Source organism: Anabrus simplex, chromosome 9 (genome assembly GCF_040414725.1).
Source record: "Anabrus simplex isolate iqAnaSimp1 chromosome 9, ASM4041472v1, whole genome shotgun sequence".
NCBI lineage: Eukaryota > Metazoa > Arthropoda > Insecta > Orthoptera > Tettigoniidae > Anabrus > Anabrus simplex.
Genome location: NC_090273.1, coordinates 80,975,537 through 80,990,987, shown reverse-complemented (window position 1 = coordinate 80,990,987; position 15,451 = coordinate 80,975,537). Strand labels below are relative to the sequence as shown.

At 34.1% G+C, this 15,451-nt stretch overlaps 1 protein-coding gene across 1 annotated transcript in view; it reads left to right on the top strand.

Annotated features, from left to right (window-relative positions):
• The window catches only part of Dscam1 (Down syndrome cell adhesion molecule 1), a 915,831-nt gene that overhangs the window by 461,455 nt on the left and 438,925 nt on the right, over positions 1–15,451 (top strand). Inside the window, exon 6 of the mRNA XM_068229242.1 lies at positions 7,255–7,404. Coding sequence (XP_068085343.1) covers positions 7,255–7,404 — 150 coding nt within the window. The remainder of the gene's footprint in view (positions 1–7,254; positions 7,405–15,451) is intronic.

The following is a 15,451-nucleotide window of genomic DNA, read 5'->3' as shown; positions in this document are numbered from 1 at the left end:
ATCTGAAATTGAACAGTGGGAAATATTCAGGATACCATTCTCATAGACTTATAAAGTTATTATTTGATATTGATATTAAGTAATAATTGTCATATTTTACTTGTTTTGAATAATTGCCTTTTTGAAAGGATACAAAAAGCAGATACCTTTATGTCTGTACCTGTTATTGTAAAATTTTATCGGGCACTGTGTATTGGAATTGAGGAAGAGGGGCCTGTCATCTTAATTTGTCAGGGGCCCAGAATTTATGTGGCCAGACATGGCTATGGCACCGTATAGTAGAGTGAGGACTATTGAAAAGAAAAAAGAAATTAAAACGAAGAGACTTTTAAGAGAATTTGTGTATTTTTTGAGGAAAGGAAACTATTGTCTCTCCTCCTTCATTCACTGTAACCCCCAGTTGATTATACAGGTGTAAGAATTATTCTCAAAGATTTGTCCTTTCTCAGTTGTGAATCAGTACTATGAAGCAGAGGTTGTGTCAGAATATGTGATTCGAGGAAACACTGCCGTTCTCAAGTGTAATATTCCATCCTTCGTTGCCGACTTTGTGAGAGTTGAAGCGTGGGTGGGAAGCGACGCCAGTGTCTATCTCCCAACAGCCAAGTCTGACTATGGTAATGAAATAAATCTGCTGTTCTGCTCTCTTACACATCCTTCTAAGTCACCCTAACCCTAATTTATTGCAGGCCTTGATGAAAGGAGTTGTCAAGGATTCTTATGAAATTTCTACGTGTTCTAGATTCCTTAAGTACTGAGTTTGTTGATATGTTATTGCTCTCCATTTCTCCAGTGGTAAATCAGTTTTATGAGGCTGAAATCCTGACCGAGTACGTTATTCGTGGGAATACTGCGGTCCTTAAATGCAGCATTCCTTCCTTTGTGGCTGATTTTGTTCAAGTAGAAGCCTGGATATCTGATCATGGCGAAATATACACGCCAGCCCAAGACAACTATGGTAATGATCATGATGACATCTTCAGAAGCACTTTCCATATCAGCTATATAATCCTCCAATTTACCATACATTCCTTAATGTTTAAACATATTAATTCGTGTGAATAATGACACATTTTATTTTCAGATTAATATTAATCTGTTTTGTTGTGATTTCCAGGATCTCTAATTGCTTTCCTTTTACAGCATCTTGTTGTGTCTGCAGATCAATTCACATGCAGCTTCTCCTGAAACTTTAGTATTGCAACAAAGGGAAATATTGTAAATGCTGTAGATGTTGAAAATATGTGTGATTTTTAGTTTTAAAAGGGTCTGTTTTTTAGCTGAAAATTGTCCCAGAACAGCACTAGTTTTTTGAAAAATCTAACTTCACAATCTTGAAATATACTCCTTATTTCACCTCAGAGCACTGTACCTGTCCTCTGATAATGGCAGGTTAAACTTTTGGCTGCCACTAAAGGTCCTCATATTATATTTCCAAAGATTTTTCAAGGTTAAATAGCTATTGATAAAGGAGAAGTTACTTTCTGTTTGTTTCTTCCACTTAAAAAAAAAAAAAAAAAAAAAAAAAAAAAAAAAAAAAAAAAAAAAAAACTTGCAAATGCTTCCCCACTCTTTGATAATAGTGTCTGTCTTGGCCCTTCCTTATTTCTCTCTCATTGCTGCTTTTCCAAGTTGCTGTTGACCCAACTTCTCCTGCTGTTTTGGATATTTGATTGTAATGCTTCTTAATTGAGTTTTTCACTTTAATGAATATTGTCGGTCTGTGTTAGTTTTATTTATGTCCAGCTCCATGGCTAAATGGTTAGCGTGCTGGCCAATGGTCTTCACTTAGAACTTGCAACAAATTTCTGGATTGCATAGATGTTAATTAAATCAGTGGTTTTATCCAGTCGTAGGAATTTAAGACCTCTATAAGCGACTTCTGTTGAAGGTAAATAGTCTTTTATAACTCTGTATTAATTCCATTTACATGAGCTGGTGGAGTTAGATCCCATCTCCTACAACTTTTTTTTTTTTGAACTGGCTACCTCTCAAATGTCTGTGCTGTAGGCAAGGATCTATTATGATATTTTTAGCACTAAATACTGGTAATAATTTACCTATCAAATCAACCTACAATTATAAATCAGTTGACACGATACTTCCTCTGCAAGAAAATAATTTTCTTCTTTATTTGTCTGGTTTGAAGAAGATTTATTAGTGATAGAAGAAATATTGTCTTCCTTACCTTGTAATTTCTGTTTATTTATTAGATATTTTCACTCCCCTACTGGCATCTTAGGTATTTAGTTCCTTAAACTGCAGCATCTATCAGTTAATCAATGAATCCATAGTTTCGGTTTTTCTTTAATTTTTCAGTGCTTTGTATGATACCAATATTTGATTCTTTTTCCATCCACCACAGTCGTGTCCCAGTACTACGTTACAGAAGCAGAGAATGAGTATGTCATACGTGGGAACAGTGCTGTCATGAAATGCAAGATCCCCAGCTTTGTCGCAGATTTTGTGAGCATCGACTCGTGGATTGCCGATGATGGCCAAATCCACACATACAGCACCACTGCTAACAACTATGGTAATGAGCATTCTTTCCTTCCTTGAGTCCCTTACCTCCCTTTCCTGTATTTCAGCTGACAACAAGATCTTCATTCGCTGGTCACATCATAATTTGTACTAACTCTGTAGTTGTTTATTTCAGCAGCTTTGCATAATCAAAGAACAGTTGGACGTTGTGATCGGACTTGAGTGAATGCCCCATTTATTATCCTTTTACTTTTCAGCTCTTCCTCAGGTTCAAATTAAAGATTTTTTTTTGTTGGAATGCAAGCAGGTCTAAGTATGGGAACATTATCCATAAGGAAACAAAGTGAAAGTATAATTTAGTAGATTGTACTGTGTTTTCTTAGAAGAGATATAAAAGTTTTCCCTTACAGCCACACTTTTTGCTTGTGTTGTTCTGTGACATTATTTCATATTACATTTTGAATTTGTAGCTTAGGCATTTAGTAGTGATATACTCGTTCTTTCTTCACCAGTGTCCAATTTACAATGTTGTTCATCAACTTAAGAAAGTCTTAGTCTAAATACAAATATTTGTTTAAATTCTATAAAACTTGAAGCTATTGGGATCTCTTCCAGTCGTGTCACAATCTTATGAAGCTGAAGCAGACAACGAGTATGTGATCCGAGGCAATAGTGCGGTCATGAAATGTGAGGTTCCCAGCTTTGTTGCTGACTTTGTTGCCGTTGAGATGTGGCTGGACAGTGCTGGCAACACGTATTTCCCCGGTTCAGACTATGGTAATGTCATCATTAGATATAGATTATAACTTTAAATCTTCATTGTTGATCATACAGTGGTGCATCAGTTCTACCAAAGTCGGGTGATCGATGAGTTTGTACTACGAGGAAACACAGCGACACTCAAATGCCTGGTTCCAAGCTTCGTAGCTGATTTTGTGGAAGTGATCGAGTGGGTGACGGATGATGGTTCTTTTTCTGCTTCATCAGCAAACAACAATGACTATGGTAATAATGGTCATATTCCTTTACTTCCCATTTTGTAAGTGATGGCTCTAGTTCCTATACAGGTCTTCAGTGTTGTTAACTTGGAGTCTCGGATATCTCTAATTCCTGCGTTAGTCAGTGATAGTAGGTGGACGTCTGCCCAGTAGTTCACCCGATGAAGACTTCTAAGGGAAGAATTAGTTCTCAGTTTCCTAACCACTTATTACGCTTCATGTTTTTAGGTTCAAGTAGAGATCATCATTTGTAACCAATGTGTTAGTATTTACATCCAGCATTAACAGCCTATTCCATCATGGGACTTATGAGAGTTCCTTTTTTTATAGGATTATTTCAGGAGTTCTGGCTGTTGACTCTTTGTGTGTTGGTGGTTTGATAGTGGGCATTTCGTTTATTGTGTTTCAGTGGTAAACCAGTACTACGAAGCCCAGGTGTATGATGTGTTTGTTATTAAGGGTAATGCTGCTGTCTTCAAGTGTAACATCCCATCCTTTGTCTCGGATCATGTTGAAATTATTTCATGGGAAGATACTCAAGGAACAAAATACCTTCCACCTATGGATTATGGTAATAACTTCTTTTAATCCAGAGTGAAGAAGAGTGACTTTTGGATGTGATTTCCTTATGGAAAATGTTCCTTTCTCTACTGCAGTTCAAAGTGTTTCAGTCATCAGAAGAAGACATTCAACATGAAAGCACATCGTATTTATTTTCCAGGAATACAGTGACTTTGCATCCAGTTACAATAAAGTCTCTTTCAGTCCTCAAACACCCATGAAGGTGGCCTACGGGAAATAACAATGGGCAGCATTAGAATAACAAATTTCTGTCTCCCATTACTTACAGTGGTGACCCAACGATATGAAGTGAATGTTATGGACGAACACGTGTTAAGAGGAAACACCGCCATTATTAAATGTCACATTCCAAGTTTTGTAGCTGATTATGTGTTCGTTTCCTCGTGGGTGGAGAATGAAAACACTGAGATCTTCATGGATAATGGCAACTATGGTACTCAACTTGTGGTACATTTTATTTTTCTATTTTCAGGTTACATTCATGGGTCTTTGTAGGAACTTAGAGAGCCATTATCATGGATATTATTTAATGTATTATTTATAAATGAAAGTGTGCTTGAAATTTAGTAAGAGTGCATTGTTATGGCAGGTACTTCTTAAATAGTTTGCATAAATTAGTGGTTGGCTGCTTTTTTGTCATTATTTCTATATGCACTGCTCTTGCATGGATTCAGCTTGAATGATAGAACTTCTGGTAGGAAGTACAGGGGATTAATTTTCAGACTGTAAACTTTATGATATGCCATCTACAAATCCATCTTTAATGGATTACTAACATCATGAGAGAATTTTCTTTTGTTTATTATAGAGCTTCTTAGTGAAAATTGAATATTGAATTCAAGTTTTTATTTAAGAAACCTTATTTAAAAAAAGAAATAATGTTAATAGACATTATGAAACAAACTTAAGGTGAATTTGGAGTTTGTAAGAAGTACCTGTTATATTTTCATGTATATAGTATTGTAGTATCTATTGCCTATAAAGTATATGTTTTAATATATAATTTGCAAGGAGTGTTAATGGATAAGAGATCCAGACAATTGCTATGAATTGTTACATTATGTATGATCATAATTGTTCACCTATATTATAAAAAGTTTCTTGTAATTAAAATTTGATTTTCTTCCTTTGTTTTTTTAATTATTAAAATTTGTTTCATATTTGTTAGATGTTAAAGTCACATTTTCCTATACTTTAAAGGCAATATGGATTTTAAGTTGTGTATGTGATTGTTTAATCTGTAAACCATCAAACATTCCTTTAATCACTTATGATTATCCTATGCTAACAGCAACACCTCATACCAGTGTACTACTGAATTATAGAATAAGTGACTTTTGCATGATTTAAGAAACATATCAATATCTTACTCTCCAAAGAAAAATTTTGTGAACCAACTTTTCCATTGCAACTAATTTAAAACAGTATACAGTTCTAAATGGTTTAGATAAGTGCATTTAGTGTTATTCCATTCACATTAAAACAAAATAATATTTTGAAGAGCAATAGTATGTTATAAAACACAAATTTACAAGAAATTGGAGAGCAAGGTAATGGTATTTAACAGAGATTTTTCTTTCAATATATTTGTCAGTAACAAACAGAAATAAATTTAATTTAAAGAAGCTACTTTTTTCTTTTAACTGCATGAACGAATTCATTCAAGATGAAAATTTTCTTCACAACTTGCATGAAATTTAAATAAAATTTTGATTAAATTTTATCAGATATTTGCAATTACAATTCAGACTAGAAGTCATGATCAGTATAATAACAGAATGTCAGGATAAAATTAATAAGAGTTTTCTTATTGATATTTATGTGTATAAACTTCTCAAAGAGTTCTTTGATGGTGTATGTACAATTGTTTTAAGATATAATTCCTTTAAATAATTAATAAGCATCATCCCTGTTATTCAGAAGTACTGTGAGACCGTGGGTTTGATCCCGGTTTGTCCAAGCATTTTAATTTGAAACTGAGGTTGGGAATAGAGTTCACTCAGCCTTGTAAAGTAATCTGCAGAGCTGTCAAGAAAGCGAAGCAGTACAGCGGAAGATGTTTTACTAAATATGTAACACTCCACTATTTGCAGGCTATCTGTCTAGGCAGCAATCATCTTGGCAAGCCAAACCCTTCACAAGGGCTGTATGTCATGGATGTGTTTTAAATTAATGAGCACAATCTATGTACAAGAAACAGTGCATCTTTCATTATTTAATGGATTTTCAATACTTAAATACCAAATCTGAATTTTTTGAAGTGTATTTGTATTTTTTATCAGTTATCAGCTCAAACTTTATAAATGATCTAAGAGGGAAAATCAAACTATATTTCTTTCAATTATTTTACGGAGCGAAAGTGATTCACTAATGTATAATTTTTCTACGTAGTCTCTGTCCTGTTTATTGCAAGTCCTCCAGCACATCCAAAGTGCATGGATTCCTTTAGAAGCAATATCCTTTGGTTGTCTATGCAGTTGTTCGTGCACCAACTTCATCATCATCTGAACAGAACTTCTTTCCTCCCAGTGCCTCCTTCATTGGCCCAAAACTGTGGTAATCAGTAGGGAGGAGAATTGGTGTGTATGTGGAAGACAGTCAAAATGCAGATCTTGGATATTTGCAACTGTTGCATGGGCAACGTGAGACAGAGCATTGTTATATTGCTGCTGTGACAAACACGTGTCACCATACTGAATCATAATCCGTTGATGAATCTCAATGGATTTCATACCTTCACTACTCAAAAGTGGAGTGGCCATTGTTACACTGGAACTTTGGGGGTGTTTGCTTGTCTGGACAGTGCTGCCACATAAAAGATATTAGTTAAAACCTTTGTAGTAATATGGCCAATAGACAGAACCATGATCCAACATTTCAGAGTTTTTTTACACTTTTAAAGTTGTCATTCGACTTGCTCTTGTATGATGATATGAGATTTATAACTGAAATGGTCATGGACAGCAGGAATAAATTAACTACCTGTCACTCTTTTTCAATGCACCATTGGTCTGCTTGAAGAGGTTTTCAATGAACATAATCAGAACCTCAAAAAACACACTATAAATCAACAATAAATCATTGTCAGTATTTTTCTAACATTTTACATTATCAAAAACTCTTTAAGAAATTCCTCTTTAAAAATTGAGATCAACTCATTATTTCATTAGAACTGTTCATGTGTTTACAGATGGCAAATATTTAGTGCTACCATCTGGCGAATTGCACATACGTGATGTTGGACCAGAAGATGGTTTCAAATCATATCAATGCCGTACTAAACATAGACTCACTGGAGAAACACGATTAAGTGCTACCAAGGGACGGCTAGTCATCACCGGTGAGTAGTAGTTGTTTTCACATTGTAAATATTAATCAGGCTCATTCCATTAAGGTAACCTTTATCTTGGTTTTCAGTAGTCTTTACTTAAAAGGTCTGGTCGTAAGTTCATTTATAAAGTAATTGGGTAATCTTGAAAAATTGTTACGGCTAGTGAAATATTTGCAGCTGTTACTTTTAATATCTATTTCAAAGAAAATAGGATTAGCATTTGCAAACCAAATGGCAGTATCTGTTGTAGTCTGATAGTTTGTTGATCATTAAGTCTTGTTCTCAAGTATAGAGGGATGGGCCTCAGATTGACATTATTTTACATATAGTAAAAGTAACAAATTCTTGAATGGAAAATTTGAACTAACTTATGCCTTATATAAAATCAAAAGATATATTAAATTTCCTTCTAGCACCAATGAAGTTCCTGCCCTAGATCTTATATAAATTCATTATCCAATTATGTTTTTATTATTTTTTAAATATCTCTTTTATCTGCACCTGAATGCATGAAAATTACATTTTAATGATGCTTAGATCAGCTAAGAGATTTCCTTGTTTTAAAATTGAAAAAATATCTTCTGTACAAAGACTATGTCCTATAAAAAGGGTTGTTTATCTGTGATAATCTTTCATGTTAGTGTTGCTTGGACCTTAGAAGTGTATCAAAAAATTTTCAATTATTATTGGCATTTAGTAATAAATCAATTGAATTTAATTTGGTTATTATGTTTCTTTTAAAATAAATCAGAGAAGGAAATATTTAAAATTGGGTAGGAAAAAAGTAAAAATAATGAATATCTGTAAGGTATATCTTACATGGATGAGCCTGCTTTTAATGGAAATCAAACTAAACTCTTTTCATTTTTCCCTTAGGTTCCAGAGTACTAAATATTTGTTGTAGAGTTATGTTTGAAAACTACAGAACCTATAGAAAAAACTCAATTCATGTGAAATAACTATTCTGATTATTCAAATGAAAATTTGTTTAAGTTTGCCTTCCATCTTATCAATTTCAAGAAATATATATATATATATATATATATATATTATGTAAGATCAAATCAGACATCATACAATATACATTTAAAAAGGATACTATGCGTGAAGACAGCTGTTTGTAAAAAAAAAAGTTTAAGGTGTAACATGGAAACCAGATATGAACTTGATTACCAGCAACAAATATAGCTAACACTTCAGTGCTGGTGAACATTAAAAACTTCAATCTTTGCTATTAGTAAGTCTGTGATTATATAAAGTTTATACATTTGCTAGATAAATACATGAATTTGTAGACACAATTTCCAGATTTTTCATTGGAGAGTCCTGATTTGATGATTATCATATAACATGGCCACTTTCTCTAAGTATCAAGGTACAGTACCTTTGTCTATCCATGATTACTGGATATCTCCATGAGTTTGCATGACATAGATACTGTAAGAGATAAAAAGATAGTAAGCTAGAACTGAAAATAGGAATATAATTAGTGTTTCTGTTTCTTTTATTGGATCTGCCCTGTCAGTACCTAAATATATAATCACAAAGATGTTGTTTACATTAATTCTAAGGGTAGGCCTACATGTTTTGAGAACCTTCTCTTCATCAGCTCACTTAAAAACACAATCCAAAACCTTTGGTTGTAAAGTTCTTGTGGTTCTTAAGCTTCACAAACACAATGAATCACAAATTTGGTGAATGGCGTGTGATGATCTTATAGAAAATTATAATAGTTATGATGTTCCATGTGTTTGTCACAAATTAAAATTTCTTAAAAACACAAGTAGGAACGTATGCAGACCACAAGCACAATGACAAGGCGGTGAGGAATAAGGAAACAAGAGAGAGAAGAAACAAGAACAAACACAAAAGAGACATATTTCATTTTCACAGAGATTGCAGTCTTGATCTTCTAGTTCTCAGCCCCTGACAGTTGTGTTCCTGTGTCCTAGTTTCATCAGGAGGACACCTAACTACTCTCATTAACCTTTTCACTGCCAGATTCTCAGATGAGACTGTACACCCCCACCAGTGCTGGACTTTTTGGCTGTCTGTTTATTAAATCAGATAGTTTCCTCTGCAACTTTTGTTAACATTTTTTCATTCCCAAAAAAATAAAAAATATCTGGTCTACCAGGGTTCGGTTCCAAGAATTTGTGTACCTTTGCACAAATGCACTGACAGACCCTGTGAAAGGTACTCTAATTCATGATCACTTCCATCCCTATCCATGGCACATTGTCACCACTATCTTTTTCAAATTTCCCTAAAATCCCCTGCATCACTTTCACTGCTATTGAAATGTATATCTGAATTTCTTTGGGGTACAAACTATGGTTACACATGGAGGCTGAGGTGTAGAGTGTTTATATATGGCCGGGTAACAGAAGATAAACTTTTTGGGCACTGCCTTCTATAAATAAACACAGAAATTAAGTAGTCAAAAACATAACCAACAGATTGCAGCAGCATACCATCATGTTTCAAATAAATAGGCTTTGACGGCAGCACTGAGAGCATTCTGTTCAAATATTTAACTCGACCACAGCACTGGCAGACCATATGGTGTGAATTGAGTTAACTCAGTCACAGCAACAAAACAGTTATGGTTGCTATTCTCAAGAGATCTTTATTTTTGATGTGGGAAACAAGAATAAAAGACTAGACATAACATGAGAAAATGGGAAGACAAAAAGAGAAAGGTTTATACAGATAGAAGATGAATAGTAAAAGGCAAAAGACAAACAAAACAAATATTTAAAAAAAGCAGTGAGTTTAATGTATGTTAGAAGATACTTCAGTCTTGTACTCTTTGTTGCATCTTTTGGTTCATCAGTCCATACACTAATATATGTCACGGAGAGAAATGAATCAATGTAACCATCCTGTCATTTGCTAACTTTTACATATCTATCTAATCTGTTGGTCATGTTCTTTCCTTCTTAAATTATGCACTTCTTCCAAAATCATGCAAGTAAGTTGTGGATGTCTCAAAATACATTCCTCCCCCCACCCCATCAAAACATTGAGTTGAACCCTGCAGATGTCCAACCAGTACTATAGTGTACTGTGCAGTTTCTGAGAGTCAGAGGATGTTATGTAATTCTTCCTTCTTGAATTATCAAAAATCTTCATATGTGTGTTCATCATTTTGCACAATGATGCCTTGCATCAGACAGATTTTATATCTTGCAGTATTGTGGTTTTGGTTGTATACCTAACTGTTTGAACTGCCTCATTTGAAACTAGAAAAATTTAACATTTTTACTGAATTGCCCATTTTATGTCCACTCATTAAGACATTTTCTGATTTTGCAAATAGAACACTGTTCATAAACTAAAGTAGGGAGCCGAGTATGTCCATAGTTGATTTAATTTACAAGGAAACAAACTCAAACTGTGCAAGCATGTTTTAAATTTTGCTACTGGATTATGGGTATTGCTTGTTTTCTGGTCTAGATAATGTGAAATCTTTCCCAGAAAAGCCACACAGTTCACAGCTACATCCTTGGTCAGGTATAGCCATCACGACCAGAGAAATCACAAATGTTGGATATCTTGATTAGCATCTGTTCAAAACTGATTCATTATGGTTTCTGTTGAATAGTAATCCTGCCAGATATTGTTCCTATTTTCCTGTTTTTTTTTTTTTTTTTTTTTTTTTTTCGGTACATTGTAGATGCTAGGTTAAAATTCATTTGTAAATCTTCAGTCAGAAGTATCTCCTTTGCAAGGTCATAAACCAGTCTGGAGCATGTTATGTACCTGTATACACTAAAAGCACACTTTAAAAAGAGGGCTTTCTTGGCTTCTAAAGTGCAGAGATTCTTTGTGGTCATTCTCACCCGAGTTACCTTGATCCTGTAAGTGAGGATAGACTTTATTTAGGTATTGAAAAGTGACATAGCTTCTCGAAGGAAAAGTCCGGGCTGAGCTTCAGTGTCGAATATGGCCTAGTAGCTGCTGCTTTTGTTCTGTGTACAATCTGAAGGATTTTACTGTATTTCTGTAGTGTCACACCCCAGGTATTTGAATGAAATTGCCATTTGTAAAGAGTCTTTCTTTACTATTATTCTGTATTCTAATGATACACGTCCACCTTTCTGGAAGATCATCTGCATGGTTGATTTTCATATTCCATTTGAATTCTAAATCTAAATTACTTTTGTGCTTGTTTCCTTTCTAAAGATATCATTCACTTTCAGCTTGATAAGTATCAGTATAATTCAGAAATTCAATAAATAACTTTTTTGTGGACATGGACTTTCCTACTAATATTTCATATTGAAATAGATTGTATAATGTCTGATTTGATCATTTATATTGTTGCATGTTTACAGGATCAATTTGAAATTGCAAAAGAAATTGTAAAAAATTTATTAGTTATTTAGAAAACTAATTGTTAAATGCATACTGTTTAAAGTAATGCAGAGTTCAATAACTCAATAAGTATCTTTTACTGTTTGAGTAAACTGCATGTTAGATAAGTATTAAAGTGTAAAACTTGGTTTGAATTGAATTTTACATTCATTCAGAACATGTTTTACTATTAAATATTTTGAAAAATGTTGCCTGAATGTTGGGATAGGGTACCCCTGCGGTTCAAATGGGCACTTTTCAAAATTGCCGATAAATATATACGTTCGGGAATTTCGATTTAACTCTTAAATATACACACATACTTGAATACCTTTTATAATAATAAACCAGCCAGATATCCACTGTTAAATCACACTTCTCAAATTTGGATTGTGTACCTTCAAGACAACTAAAGAGGTAAGTGTCTTCAGAATCAAGCATGGGAATGGATGATGGAACTGTAATATCCTTTCATTGATTGGAGAAAAAGTAATGTCTGGAATAAAGCTGAGATATAAATCATATTGTATTATTCATTATAGTCTTTTGAGTTTATTTCTCCTAATATGAGACAAACTGCCTAAAATTCTTGATGTGTTATGAAGATCTTTTATTTCACTCCCTCACACAGTTGTTTTGATAACTTCATAATTTTTTCATTGTTTTAACTCATGATTAATGATTACAATTTCTTTTGGAATAATTTTCTTTATATTCATTACTTTCCACCTTGTTAGTCTTTATTTGAATGAATGAATTTCATTCAAACTTTATTTTTGCCATATTTAAGTATGCATAGTAGAACTGCTCCAATGATGGCATGTTAGAACTCGTGGGAAGAAAATCTACGTGAACGACAGGTCAGAAAAACTATTTTGAAGGGTCAGACTTATTATTTTTGAAACATTACTTTGTAGCTGTATACTTTATTAATATTTCATTATTCTAGGTTGAAGTCTGAAATTCAGTTGTATAGAAGGTAAAAGATGAAGAAAAAAATATATACCCACTAGTTTCTATTTTATTGGTAGGTTCTCAGATAATCTTGCATTTATTTGCCTTGAAGATTTCAAAACAAATTCTCCCTTTCCTCTGATGATATAATAAATACACTCTTATGTTATATTTGGGCACAAAGCAGTTTATTAGGTCTGTTTATTAGTCAAATAAAGTGGAGTGAACAGCAAAGATTTTGGGTTGCTGAAATGTTGTCTGAACCTTATTGTCAGCACTCCTCATAAATTTTTTCCCCCCCACCCCACAAACAAGATAATTGTCAGACAAATAAATGGTTCTATTCTGCCCTGCAAAAGGGTATCCTCTTCCAATTTTCAGGTAGGTCCGCTCATTAATACTCAATCCTTTAGTGGCTCACTTATAATACTTACGTTTCTTCATTACTGGAACAATATTCAAGAGTTATCTGGAAAAGGACAAACATTTAATTCGTTTCATACGCTATTTAATCTTCATGAATATGCTGAGAACATTTTTATTCTATATTTATAATGTATTTCTAATTTTAAAGATAGCTTCACAGTTTTATTGTTGGTATTTTGTTGATACCTTGCAGACAACTTAGCAAAACAAAAGAAACAAAGCAACTAATTGGATAATATAACGGACCAACTATATTGGTATTAACCTTGTCGAAAATAAATTGAGAGTGATAATGAATATTAGTTTTCTCATAATAAATGAAAGGAAATTTTATATGTTTTATTTATAATAGGAAAGAGTCTTGTAACTCCTTGTAAAGTGGAATACTTACTTGCAATTTTCAAAAGTTTTTAATATTGTTTGAATTATCTGTATGTCCTGAAATAGTTGAATACTGCACATTGATATGAATGGTATTGTTGATATACAGGATAATTCACAAAGAGCTACTGCATTTATAGATCTCATTTCTGAAATTATTTGAGCAAAATAAATGTTGTATAAAACCAGGTCATTATTTACAGATGTACACCAATTTGGAAGTTCTTTGGCATGATAGTTGAAATGAAAAGTAGAAATAGTGAACTTGTGACATACAGTATAGTCCTAATTAGCTAGCGTCCAACTCCTTTGCTGAATGGTGAAAATGTCATGGTCTTTGATTCATTGTGTTCCTGGTTTGATTCCTAGCCAGGTCGGGGTGTTCAGGTGAGTCTGGTTAATTCCTCTGGCATGGTGACTGTGCATTAGTCTCAGTCCACATCTCTTCACTCTACTAACTGCTACAGAAACACTCAGTAGTGAATACATCCCTCCACATATGTTTGGCATCAGGAAGGGCATGTAAAACATGGCCTCACCCACATTTGACGCAGATACCTCTAGGGTGGCGGCAGAATGAGTACAAGAACTATTGTCATCACTCTGAGTTTTAAGCGTACCACAACTGCATGGTGCCAGTAGGCTACTGCAGCTGAAACCACATCCAAACATGTCAGCTGTTCTTGTATTCAACCAAGCACTATACTGTACTGTACTTTAGCTCTTACAATCAAATTTACAAACTTTCTGATAAGAAGGCATAATCTATGTTTCCCATCACCCTTGATTTTCATTGAAAGCCTTCAAAAAATTAATATATTAAAAACTGAAAATCATAAACAGTGGCTAGTTCAGAACTTGTTTGGAACAGAATAGAACAAGATATTCTGTTCAAAAATACATTTACATTTCTAAGAACTGTAAAGGTTCTGTTTTAACAGAATTGGTGTTGTTCAGGGTAACCAAAAGTTGAGGATGACACTGTTTAATCAGCTGAGTGTGGTGTTGCAACATTTTGACCTACTATACAAATTTTATAGAAGTCCAGAGAACAGACTTGTCTTTGAGACCACGAGGTAGCAAGATGAACGTCACTTCCTTATCTCTACTCAAGTCGAGAGAGAGAGAGAGAGAGAGAGAGAGAGAGAGAGAGAGAGAGAGAGAGAGAGAGAGACACGCATAATATAGAATATGTTGGTGTGATATTTATCTGCCTGCCAGATGTCCTGTCCATGAGAAGTACACTCCTTGCCCATAACTGCTTCACATCATCTCTCACTTTGCTTACCTATCTCCTTTTAGGTCTTTGTCCTGGCTCTTTTCTTCTATGGTCCTCTCTATGACAAGCATGGCATTCTTGTGCTTTGCACTTGACTTCATGTGTATGAATTATAAATACTTATATGAAGCAGTTAGAAAGAGCTATTTCTGTTAATATGTTCATTTGTATTATTTACTTCTCTGCTACTCTTCACCGGGTAAGCTGGGGGTACAGTTAGGGGTGTGCAGCTGTGACCTTGTATCCAGGAGATAGTTGGTTTGAACCCCACTACCGGCAGCTCTGAAGATGGTTTTCCGTGGTTTCCCATTTTAACAGCAAGCAAATGCTGTGGCTGTTCCTTAATTAAGGTCACAGCCGCTTCCTTTCCACTCCTAGGCCTTTCCTATCCCATCGTCCCCATAAGACCTATCTGTGTCGGTGCGACGTAAAGCAAATTGTTGCTTTGTTGTATTACTCTTCAGACTGATAAAAAAAGAGGTCTTGTAATGTTTTCACATTGGTGTAACTGGGAATAGGACCTAGGTTTTTGTAACATTTTGCTCAAAATATCAAAGTAGACTTTTTGAGAAGGTAGAATTTCTCATGAACCACCTTGTAAAAACTAGGAATTGGTAAATTGGTAATTGGTAAAATAAACCATCTCTATGGAAACTT